A 13,067-nucleotide genomic window follows, 5' to 3' on the forward strand; every position below is an offset into this window, starting at 1 on the left:
ACAGGTTTGGAGGATTTGAGCTATAGGGAGAGGTTGAATAGGCTGTTTTCCCTGGAGTGTCGCAGGCTGAGGGGTGACCTTATAGAGGTTTATAAAATCATGAGGGGCATGGATAGGATAAATAGACAAAGTCTTTTCTTTGGAGTGGGGATGTCCAGACTAAAGGGCATAGGTTTAGGGTGAGAGGGGAAAGATATAAAAGAGACCTAAGGGACAACTTTTACATGCAGAGTATAGAATGTATAGAATAGTACGTGTATAGAATGAGCTGCCAGAGGAAGTGGTGGAGGCTAGCACAATTGCAATATTTAAGAGGTAACTGGATGGGTGTATGAACAGAACAGGTTTGGAAGGATATGGGCCAGGTGCTGGCAGGTGGGACTAGATTGGGTTGGGATATCTGGTCAGACATTGAGAGGAGATTTGATTGGAAGTATTCAAAATTATGAGAGATTTTGGACAGAGTAAGCAGAGAGAAAATGTTCCCACTTGTGAAGAGACAGAGATTTCAAATAATTGGAAAAAGCTAAAGCGCTGTCACGAGTAGTGAGTCTCGAACTCACTGCTTGAGAATGTGATGGGGGTAGGTTCAATCAAGTTATTCATAACAGAATCAGACAGCTACTTGAAAAGCAATAATACGCAGGATTACGGGGAGAAGGCAAGAGGATGGCACTATGAGACGTTCTTTGGAACATCTGGGGTACCCACGATGGGCTGAATGGCGCTGCAACCCGAAATCTGCGAATTGTTGGTGCCCTTTTCCCACCTCCTGGAGCTGCAGTTACTCAAGTGGAAAGGAAGACGGTTCAGTGGTGACGCTGGGAATGGAACTGTGGGCAGATTGACGGCGGTGCTCGGTCTTGGTCTCCTGCAAACATTAATCCCGGGGAATAAACCGGAGTTGTTGCACTGCCAGGACAGCACGAGTGTTATTCCGGGGGAGGTTGGTATTGAATGGCGCTTTGTTTCGGTGTATTACGGTGGGGGGCTGGGGGCTGAGCCAGAGCTGCTTTAGCCGCAGTCTCTTCATTCATTCATTCATTAATGCCTGCAGGTGGAAATTGGTGAGAAGCGACCCCGGTGCCAGGAATACAGAGCACCCGTTTCGTTCCGAGTCCCTGCGAGGAAATGTAAAGCCTGCAGAGGGTGTCTGGCGGGGAACACCACTAATCTGCTCGGGTGTTTAAACCGGACTGTGAATCCCTTTGGAACAACACATCCTATTTATATATTTAGCTGCTCTTGCCATGGAAGAAAGTGCGAGCGAATTACTGCCGGATCTGAAGGATTTGGAGAATAAGGTGGGACGCAAGACGCCCGAGGGCTTGCTGCGGTGGTTGCGGGAGGACACGGCGCGGCTGGCCGGGGAGAAGGTGGACACGGCCGGGGCGAGCGGGGACCAGGCAGCGCTGTTCCCCGGGCAGAACAAGAGGCTGCCCCAGGGGCTGGCCGAGAAGATCCGAGTCCTTCGACTGGAAATGGTGAGCGGCGGGAGGGAGTGGTGAATTTAAAAGAGTTGCCGGCTGATGTCTGCAGGTAAATTCTGGGCCAGTCGGCTGTAGAATGAGTCTCATTTCCGCTGGCAACACCGTTCACAGGGGATTGCAGTGAGTGGATGTTCCAGACTTACTGTCGGTAGCAATGTCTTAAACCTATGGAGGTGCTCCCTCATTGACTGGCTGCTGTTTGTAAACAATTAAAACCCCAGGCGGATGTCACCTGAAAAATCTTCATATTAACCCCTTCATTCATTGCAGGACTGTTGCTAAGTAACTTCACACCCGCTTTTTCATTGGTAAAACTAATTTCACTTAGACCGATTTAAAGAAAATGTTTATCAGGTTAAAGTATCACTTTAAAAGGAAATACTTCAGGACTGGGGACTGTATCTGGACCCGAAGTAACCAAGTCCTGGGTGGTGGGGGCTTCTGTACTTAACTGGGTCTCTGTGCAGTAGTTTGAAAACTTGAGATAATGGGACTTGCAATTCGAAATTTTCCACAGTATGAGTTTATTATTAACTATTTTGAATGCGACGTTTATCTATTTTTGTTGAAATATTGTGTAAGGTTATGACGTTTGAAAAGGTCTTCGGGTTAAATCTTCATTCAAGCACATTTATGGTGCTGGCTGATGTAAAATAAAAGGTCAGTGCACGGATAAGTGATCTGAATCAGCTTTAAGAATACATACTGTGTATTAAGTTGGCGAGGATCTCTGTCAGTTATCAACTCGCGACTTTTGAAGCTAAACCACGCCCTAATCTGAGTCAACCCATAGACACGGAATTGATTCTCGACTCACGGGTCAACTTCTACTCAAGGTCTGAAGTAATGCCAGCACTGGAGACTACTACTTTGTACATACAAATTGCAACGGGAAAGCTAAGTAACGTAAAGTTAGAAAATCCTACTCCACCTGTTTTGTCTCATTTTCCTTCCAACTAGTCCCTCCCTCTATAAATTTCATTGAAGAATTATGCTAACATTTCGAATAAAGACCTAGCAGCAGGTGTAGACCATTTTGGCCTTGTGAACCTTTAACCATAAGATTATGTCTGATTTTTGATCGTTGCCTCCACTCCGGATCTTCCCCTCCCCCACACCGTTTATAACCCTGACTTTTTTTCAGGATCAAAAGTATTTCTAACAACCATGAATAAATTTAACAACTTGTTCTCCACTTTCTGCTTTCCAAAGATTAAGACCCTTGGAGAGAAGAAATTCCTCCTTATCACTCTTGAAACCCCTTTTAATCCAAACTGCCTATTTTAAAACAGATTTTAAATTCTTAAGATTCTTCCTACAAAGGGAAACATCCTCCTGGTATTTATCTTATCAAACACCCTTTGAATCCTGTATGTTTCAATAAGGTTCTTAGTTTCCAAACTGTAAGAAATAGTAGTCTAACCTGTTCATCTTGCTGCATAAAGCACTCGTTCTTATTCCAGGTGTCAGTGAACCTTCTCTGAACTTCATTCAACGTAAAGTTAAACCTCCCTTCAAAAGGAAAGCAAACCTGTGTGTGGTATTTTAAATGTTCTTACCAATGCTAGTTGTTCAAACTAAATGCATTGTTTTTGGATAAGACTGGTGGTGGCTGATATGCAGGAGGACGGGATATATCTGAAGTTATTGTAAATGAATGTTGGAGGAGGTGCTGGTGTTGGACTGGGGTGGACAAAGTCAAAAAAATCACACAACACCAAGTTGTAGTCCAACAGGTTTATTTGGAATCAGCTTTCGAAGTGCTGCTTCTTCATTGGGTGGTTGTGGAGCAGCATCACAAGACACAGACTTTATAGCAACAGGATTGCAGTGTCATGGAATGTAATAAGCTAAATATGTTTAATATCTTTCCGTTGGTAGGAAAGGCTAGGACCTGGGGGCACAGCCTTAGAGTGGAGAAAAGGAGAAAACTCTTCAGCTAGAGAGTGGTGAATCTGTGGAATTCACTGCCACAGAAGGGTGTGGAGGCCAGGTCATTGAGCGTATCTAAGATGGAGATGGGTTCTTGATTGTCAAGGGTTCACTGGGAGGAAGTGGGAGAATGTGATTGAGGAATATATCAGCCATGATTGAATGGTGGAGCAGACTTGTTGGGATGAATGGCCTAATTTCTGCTCCTATGTCTTATGGTCTTAAATGAAAGAGAATTTACAGATTCAGAAACAATGGGTTTTGGAGGTTGATAGATACAAAATTATTGGGAGATATAGGAGAACTGAAGTGAGATATTTACCCATTCCTTATCCCTGCTCCCACCCTTGGAGCACCACCCTCCCTTACTGTTAGAAGTTTAATGTTTCTATTACTATAAAGTACCATTTTATAGGGATATTTGAACAGGAGTAAGCCATTTACCTGTGCAATGCCAATACCCCTTGAAAATTATGCAAGTATTACGAGTACAATATATTCCTAAATTATTGCATGTAATGCTGTGAGAGCTATGTATGATTGCATAGATCTGTATGCTAGGGTATTAAAACTGGTGGCATTCCGTGTCAGGATATCCTAATGAATTGTGGGGAGGTGATGGGCTGTAAGAGTGCAGTACTATTAAGAATCTACAAATGTGGCAGGGTGCAGGTAATGCTAACATAATTTGGTTGTCAGTGGGTGAATGATCTGCAGGAAGGTGCAAAGTATCTCCTTGTGTTTCTCCAGATCTGTTGCTACTGTTAGTAATATTGTTCTGATTGTTTGGTGTCTTACATACTAAGTCTGTATTTATTGTATTTGATTTTAACCAACAGGAAGTGCAATATTTTGCTTCATAGAGGGAGATCTATGAGAGCTTGAAAGGGGCAGTGTTTAATTTTCCAGGTTCTAGGCAGAGAATGTGAAAGTTTGGGTTCGTAGGGGTGGTTAGTGAATCTTATCTTCCAGGGGTGGGTGAAATGTACTAACTTCAGACAATGTGAGGTTTTATGGTGGAGAAGACCAGCTCCAAGGGAGCTATGTACTGGATTATAGCTTCCTAGATGAAATGATAGACTGGAAGAGACTGCCAAGTTGTGTTAGGTGATATAAAACCAGCTGGTTAGCCCATGCCAAAAAAAACTATTTCATTGGATTCAGATGGTATTCTATCCACGGGATTCAATCACAGGGAGCAATATGAATATTTTCCCCCAAGTAATGTGTATCATACAGTTTCATGGCCCTGCTTCTTAAATTGCCAACTGGAATACATTTCAAACAAGCTGTTAGGATGGTGTCTTTTTCCCTTTTGTTCAAAAGCAAAAAGTAATCAAAGCATGACCTTATGTTCTAGTGACCTTAATGCTCAGGGCAGTGTTGCCTTTAAAAATGTTCATGTCTTTAGGTCTAAACAGAAACTGCTTAACAGAATCGTTATTATTCAATACATATGCAAATAGTGTGTGATACAATATGTTACAAATAGCCTGGTTAAGACTTCATTTTTGACATTAAACGTCAACTATCTTTAAGAGATAGAAAGTTGGGAAATTGCTAGGTAGATGAACAGTGAACCACATCTGAGTGTACATATTTCGATGTTAGAACCATGTAACACTTGTATTCACATTCAAAGGTGCTTACTAAATGGACTGTGCCATGAGACCAGTAATGGCAAGTAAAAGTGGCCTCCCCTTCACAAGGGTAAGGAGGGTAAAAAGCAACCTCATGATCCAACTTGTTTATACTTGAATAGCCAATTGAATGAATTGCCAGAGAGCGACTGGTGTTAGTGAAATTTTAAGCTTTGATCTCTTTTGAAAAGGAATCTTTAATTTTCTATCAGCAAGCTAGAGATTTCATGGACAGGTGTATTTTAATCCTGTGAATTCCTGCAGTATGATCCAACAGTTTGTTCAAAGTGCAGTGTGATTGTTGGGTCTCTTTACATCAGAAGAAGTTTACCACATGGTGGAGCTACCTCATGTATCACTGACTGAGTAGTAAGTGCACATTCTGAATCATTTTCTGTTTTGAAAGGCATAAAACAAGAATGTGAAATGGGCCTGGTTATGCTCCACTGTGACAAGAAAAAACCCTGCATTTGTGTAGCAATTTTATAATGGTGAAATGTAAAATGGAGCTTCATTGGAGCATTATCAAACCATCTTATGAGCCACATAAAGAAATACTAGGTCAGATGACCAAATGCTCGATTAGAAGTCATTCTTGAGGAAGAAGACAGGAAAAGGAAGAGATTATGGAAAGAATTCTAGAGTTTAGGACCTTTACCAGCTGAAGGTGTGGCCATCAATAGCGGGATGTGCAAAAGGGTAAAATTGGAAGAGCACAGCTATCTTATATTCAATTCCCACTATGGCCTTGTCTCTAAGGATGAGAACCATTAAGTGGGTGCTATTGTAGGTCAGTGAACATGTGACTGGGTAAATGGGCACCGTTACAGCTGGAAAGTAAATGGCTGAAAGACAAGGGCATTAACAACAGTGAGGCTGTTACCCATACTTGTGTTCCATTGAGTTGGAATGTTGTTAGAATAGAGAGCAGATAGTTGAAATTATGGTGGTTACAGCAAATTAGCTAATGAAGACATTATGGGACACTGAAGATTCATGAGTTACAGGCCTGCCCTTGGGGAAAGTCCTGATCATGCCCAGATACTGGTGGCTTGTAGGAGCAAAGCATTTTATGTATCACCATGGTAATCAGATGTAAAAGTTGGAGCAGTTAGCAACATCAGAGGGATCAACACATGATCCCAAAGGAGCTGAAAAATGTGTTACTGGAAAAGTGCAGCAGGTCAGGCAGCATCCAAGGAGCAGGAGAATTGACGTTTCAGGCATAAGCCCTTCTTCAGGATCTCAAAGGAACCTTCATATGTGACTCTTGTAGCAGAAAACATGTTTTCTACATTAGCTAAAATGGTAATCAACATGCCATCCACCATGATCTCGTTCCCTTCTTGGCTGATGCCACCATATTTGTCAACTAGGGACCCACCCCCATAATCATTGGTGAATGTATGGGTATAGTGATGAAGCATTATGGAGATACATTGCTGCTATTTTCCAGGAAGACAATCCCTTGAGTCTTTTAATAGGTCTGTGGCTCAGTTCTAGAGTCAGAGGGCTATATTTCACAGGGCACCTCAGTTCCCATCCTCATCTGAAGCTTAAGTTGCGGGGAGCCAGCTCATTGTGCCAAAGGTAACTCCACAGCAACCTGGGAGTGACATCAAACACTTTAAGCTGAAACCTTCACCTTTGTCTTGGGAGGAAGTCATGCTTTGGAAAGCTTCCAGCTGATTGGATTAACCAGCAAATCTGTCATTTCACCAACATCAATGGGAGCAGTGGCAGAAGCTATGACCACTGTTGGTCGAATATACCAAGCATCTGAGGTAAGGAAGTGGTTTCAGATGGGCATGTGAAAGGGTTGGGGTTGGTTCAAGAGGCCAGATAATGGGTATAGATTGGTGGGAGGTTGCAGGGGGTGGGGAAGGTAGTGTGGGTGCTTCCAATGGGCACGGGCTCGAAGAAGGCAAGTCCCCTGCCTCCCCCGGCACCTTGTGCAGCAACAGCACTTGTTGCTATATCCTGAATTGCCCCACCCCCTGCTGCTGGTTAAGTATCACCAGAGGAATATTAGTTGTCAATCAATGTGACTTAAGGATCTCAATAGGCCCAAGGATGGGCTAATTGTCCAATACTCCCTCTGCTTGTAACATTTCAAACAGATTTGGAGCAACAGAGTGGCTGCAGAAAGGCCACTTTAGTCACCCCTGCCCCTGCCAGCAACAGCCTTCAAAGCTGACCAAAGCTGGTTGTTTAGTGGTTACATTACTGGAGTAAGAATACAGAATATGAATAAGTTCCAAAATGGTAGTTGACCATTTTGAAATCAGTTTATTTTTAAATTCCAGATTTTTTAGAGAAACTCATCATAGGTTAGGATTGTCATAAAACCCAACTGGCTCGCAGATATCTTTACCAGAACAAAAGGATTGGTTGGAAGGGGGAGTTTTTCAGCAACCAGAGCCAAAATCTGTAACTGCTGATTTAATTAAAGGTTTTACAAATTGCCCTATTTTAAGAAAATAGTTTACAGGATATTTCAGGCTGTAGGAAGCAAATTCTTTACATCACCTGGACTCCTGGGTTTGTAATGATCTCCCTAAAGTAATTATTACTGTCAGATCAGTGGAAACCAGTCGCTTTGAGTCCTTGGTTAAAATGCAGATAAATTACAATGCTGAAATAAATTCATTAAACTGGAAGAATGTTCTCTTTAATGAATCTAGGTTATTTGGGGCTTTGGGATTTCTTTTTAACCCCTTAATCACAAGGACCATAAATGCAGGTGCAGTCAGTTTGAATAACTGATTTATTTCCCAGCAGCACAACATGCTAACTGTTATTGCTGTGGCACAGAGCCTGTCTCAAGATTCAGAATGTTGTGCTCTCCAACACAGGAGAAAGGAAGCTGTGAGCAAAATGTATTCATTTCTAATGACCTGTTCAACAGTAGCAAATTTAGACTTGGTAAGTAAATGAGGTATTGCAGGAATATAAATGAAGAGCGAATACTTGGAATGTTAATTTTCTAATTTGAATGTTTCTTAGGGTTGATGTATACCAGAAGTAAATGTGTGTCATGAATGACTGTCATTTAACATGAAGCTAGTAGACTAGATATTACAGTATAAAGAATGTTGCGATATGGAGTTGAAAGCATACGCTATTCATAGGACTTTTACTTGACAATAACCTGATTTTATTTATTGAAAATAAAATTGGTCTGAAAGGTATTAAATCTGACTGAAAGCAGTTTTTGTTTCCACTTTTTTACCATTAGGCATATCTAAGAACGATTGATATCAAGATTATGCACCAACTGATGGCTGTCAATGAAGGGATTGAGGCAGTGAAGTGGATTTTGGAAGAAAAAGGCACTCTTGCCAGCAGATGCAGCAGTCTGACCAGCAGCATGTACAGCCTTGTGGAAAGCCAGGAGACTTCAAGGAGAGGTAGCTGGAACAGCCTACAGGATCCAAATGATAAATTGGATGGCATCTCTATTGGAAGTTTTTTGGATACTTTGGCTGATGATATGGATGAATATTGTCAGACCTCCAGTGATCCTTTGTCTTCTACACCCTCAAACCATGGAGGCTCATTCACTACAATGGAGAAGGAAATATATACCAATGAGACGCATTGTCAACAAACCAACTTGGCTAATGGCTTTTCAGAAAAGGAAGCAAAAAATGCTGCTGATTGCAATGTGGAAAGTAAATTCTGTCATGATAAACCATGTAAAGATATTGGGAAACTGAAGATCCAAAAAAATGGGAAAATAGATCATGATGGTTGCAAACGAAATAAAATGCATATTGAGTATGATGCCCATTGGCACTGGGTACAGTCACAAGATGATGTAACGTTCCTGTGAGGGCTGATACTGATAATGATCAATGCAGTAGTACTCAACTCCCCCACAATCAAATCCATTACAATCCAAATCTGAATTAATAATATTAGCACTAGATGAGTACATGTGGGCTATTTGGAGCTTTAAGATTTTTTTTAATCCTTGATCAAAAATTTTTAGCAGTAACCGAGCGTGCAAGTTTCAAAAGATATTTGGTCCTCAAAAAGGTTATTCTGCTCTGTTTCATTTCAGTGATGCGTGACAGTAACAAGCCATTTGCTTTGGCTGCTTTTTTTTATTGCAGACTGAAACTGTCAGGTTCATACATATGGGTGGTTAATATGGCAAAATGTAGAAAAAACACATTGGAGGTATTATAATAAAAGCCAAATGTTTCAAGTGTCAGAACAGAGCAGTAATGGGAGAGACTTGACAGTTTTAAAGATTTGGAGAATGAGATGGATTTTAATTGCTGAGATTACATTTAGATGGGAATCATAATTGGTACAAACAGTTTGTAACTCGGTTCTTTTGTTGTAGTATAAATGCAGCCTTAATCAGGAGACCAACCTGACATTGGAGCAGAGCACAATTAGGTTGGATCACAGTTCTGGATTTACACCACAGGCAGATAGCACTGATATGAAATAGAAACTATTTCACACTGTAAATGCATTCTAGATAAAGCAAGCTGTTGCTGTTATAAAAATAGAACTCTAAAATATATTTTGGTTATGACAAGTAATGGGGAAAATAAAAGTCTGTATTCTGGCTCTGAGTAGCTAAATATGTTTTGAGCTACAGGTTGAGTACCATATAATGCAAAGGATTAGGATGATCCTTCGGTGAATAGTATTCTTATACGTCACATCAATAATTATACTGTTTTCCAACTATTGCAAAAATTAGGTAGCATGATAATTGTAGTGTAATGAAAATTAATTGGGTGTACTTTCATTTGCAATATTAATGAGGTTTGGTCTAGCAGGTGAAAGATTATACTTTTGTACTTGGGATTAAGCACTTAAATTTTGATTTATCTGGGAAGAGAAACATTCCAAGGCTCAGCGGGTTTAAATATTTGCAGAGACTTAAAATATTTGAGCCATTCGTGAGTTAGTCACTTCTTGTGTGGATAGTTTGAGATGCTAATTTCTAATGGGGTTACATGCTTCATGAGCCCTGTCTTCATCCTCTATGTAGCTTTTAATATGGAATATGTTCGTGCACATATTCATTTTTTCTTTTGGTAGAGAGAAATTCTGATTCATGTTTAAATGGCAGGGTAGCAGTAAGTTAGTTAACCTCTCACTATGGCTGGGAAACCTTTTATCAAATGTCATTCAGTTCAACACATACGTTTCCTTTTATGAGGGAAGATATTAGGTCACAAAGATTTTTTAAATCTAGCAAAAGGGAGGCATCATTATTGTATATCTGAAATGTGTGCAGAAATAATCACTTTATGTAATTATTCAAAGAAATGTTTTAAGATATAATGCAGGATTCTTTTGATGCAAACACAATTGCCTTTGGGAAGGTATCACATTTTCTTGCCCCCCCCCCCCAAGAGGATGTTGAATGACAAACCAGCAGGGATGTTTGAAAACCGCAGAGAATTTTTCTTGTTAAAATAGCTACTGTTCTGCAATATTGGAGTTGCAGTTTGACCTGGTTTATTCAAACTCTTCTGGAGTACATTTAGTTATTAGACTTCAAATCAAAGGCCAACTCTGCTATTCATTTGAAAATGTGTAAAATGTTAAAACAGACTGTTGAAGCTGCTGTAGAATGGAGGAAAAAAAAAGCCTTTTTATTGTTTTGCCATTAATGCTGAACCACCTTTGCTATTCCTGAATTTAGCATTAAGTCATGTGTACAACTTCAGATAGTGAAGGTCATCAGGAGTTTTCAGAAGTTCAGGGATCCAAAGTTCATCCTCTAAGGTTAAAGTTTGCCTTAATCCTGTCCCTAACCACCTAGTTTTGAATTTTTAAGCATTTCTTTCTGTGGGCATGCATCCAGCCAAAGAAGTGTGCTGTTTAATTGAACCACTTCTTTCTGATTCTCTAAGTAGGAAGCCATTTTAATTGAGAAACATTTGATCAAAGTTGGACTGTGCTGATGTATTTTTTTTAATTCAGGTGATTTGGCATGCAGTTACAGGAGATATAGTGAGCAAATATTAGCTTGTGTTGAGGTAGGCATGTCTTCTAAAAAATTGAATTTTAAAAGTCAGGCCAACCATTGGTGATTGAAGTGTTGAATTTATGTGTTTGTATTAATGTTGTTTTGCAACCTCAAGGTTATAATGCATTTTTCAGAAAGTAACAATATATTAGAACAGACATGAGCCAGAAAAATGAAAATCATATCATTAGCAGTGAATCAGTCGAATGGGCAGTTTTGGAATTAAAAGGGTCTTCTAGTTTGGATTCACCATGTAAAACTTTTTTGATGATCCAGTTTCTTATGGTGGAAGATAGGTCTAGGGAGAAAGCATATTTGGCTTAATAAGTTATGGATAAACTAAGTCTCTCTCTTTTTATGCTGTACTCAAAATGGTTCTTATATGCCAGAGATATTGATATTTTTGCTGAAATATAAAGGTTTTAAACAAAGGTTTGAAGGTGATTGAAGCGCCTGCCAATGTTCAATGAAAACAGGAAAAGAAATACTCTTTAATAAAGCAACACAGTGCACTAAAGTCTTGAAGTAAGGTGATTGCCAAACGATGAACATTTCTATTTGTGTAACATGTACATGTGTATAGTATGATGTGTCTGGATATTGTAGAATTTGTCAAATTTAACTTGTTCATTGATAAATCCTGGAATCGATCCCATGTGTTTGGGATTTCCACTCTCATCCTAACTGGACTAAGATTTAAATAAGATGCTTCATTCCATTAACTGCATTTAATACATTCCCTGGTTATACATTTTGTATTTTACTATAAAACTTAGTTTTATGAATAAAATATAATCGTGATAATATGCTTGTGAATGTAACAGCTATCTAAATTACAGATTGATGCAGTGACAGCAATATTAAACCCTTCTGTATACAAAGTTAAATTGTGTGTAAATATTTTGAATAATGTCTGGTAAAATATTACTGGAATCAGACTCATTTGTGCTTTTCCTGTTTAAACGACCTGTGTCTTTGCCTTAGCAATTTATTCATTTATGATGCTGGAGGTTTTAACATATCTTTTAAACTAATGAAGACTACTAGTTGAGGTGCACTGCAATCTAAACTGTTGATCAGTGATCTAGCATTTTTGGGATTGTTCTTTTTAATACTTGCCTTATGGGGACTTATTTTCTGAACCACAGTAGGCCTTCAGCTTCCAGTTTTTATGTATATACAATGAAAAGATTTTGTAGACCTTTTGGCACCCTTTTTAAATGGAGTTCCTGACCTTTTTATTTGCTGTTTTATTCCACAAGGAGGGTTTTGAGTTGTGTTTTGTTGTGTTGTTACATGGATAGGATGCTATTTTGTGTTTAAGCCCAATTAATATTATGTTCTTATTTTGTTTAAGGAAACTTTGAACTCCAAATTTCAAACACTTTCTCCTATAGAATCTTCCCACAATTGCATTCCAATCTTACCCTCCTCTAATCCCCAGGAACTATCTAAATTATACGAAGTATTTCTAAATCCAGATTATCCATACATTTAGTGTGCTGCACTTTATCTATTTTGGGCATCAATATAACAAGAATGTTAATCTGTTCATTAATTTCAACAATTGCATTCATTTCATCTCTGCAAAGCATTATTGAAGAATGCATTTGAGTAGTCATTTATGAACATTAGACTAACAAGCACAACAGGAGATAATTACAAACAGGGTAAAAACATTTATGCAAAAGCAGAGAGTCAGCTGAATGCTACACTCCAAGCTCAGGTAGTGGACAAAAGAATCAAGGGCACCTTGGCTGCTTCATGCTCATCATGTTTCCCACTTGACTTTAAGGTAGCTTTTTGTATTAATTGTTCTTCCTCCAAGAATAGAGACACAAGAGGCACTTGCATTTGTCATCTTTCCGCTTGAAGTTACAAATCTGAATTTTATTAAAGCAACGTTACATGTGCAGGCCGCAACTTATCAAATGACGTCTATGAAATTATCAATCTGGTACAAGCTGATGTGAATAAATTTATAAGATAAGTCATAAGGTG

The 13,067-nt window shown here is 39.4% G+C and overlaps 1 protein-coding gene across 1 annotated transcript; it reads left to right on the top strand.

Annotated features, from left to right (window-relative positions):
- Positions 1-762: 762 nt before the first annotated feature.
- On the top strand, positions 763-11,955 carry lurap1 (leucine rich adaptor protein 1). Its single transcript, XM_060830477.1, has 3 exons — positions 763-946; positions 1,058-1,484; positions 8,301-11,955. The coding sequence occupies exons 2-3, from the start codon at positions 1,251-1,253 to the stop codon at positions 8,895-8,897; spliced, it is 831 nt and encodes a 276-aa protein (XP_060686460.1). The 5' UTR covers positions 763-946; positions 1,058-1,250; the 3' UTR covers positions 8,898-11,955.
- Positions 11,956-13,067: the final 1,112 nt, after the last annotated feature.

This window comes from Hemiscyllium ocellatum, chromosome 9 (genome assembly GCF_020745735.1).
Source record: "Hemiscyllium ocellatum isolate sHemOce1 chromosome 9, sHemOce1.pat.X.cur, whole genome shotgun sequence".
Taxonomy (NCBI): Eukaryota; Metazoa; Chordata; class Chondrichthyes; order Orectolobiformes; family Hemiscylliidae; genus Hemiscyllium; species Hemiscyllium ocellatum.

Excerpts from the sequence above, each read along its gene's own strand:
- lurap1 (XM_060830477.1), top strand. The coding sequence starts at position 1,251 with ATGGAAGAAAGTGCGAGCGAATTACTGCCGGATCTGAAGGATTTGGAG. Across the intron at positions 1,485-8,300 it reads GAGTCCTTCGACTGGAAATG|GCATATCTAAGAACGATTGA; the intron begins GTGAGCGGCGGG and ends TTTTACCATTAG.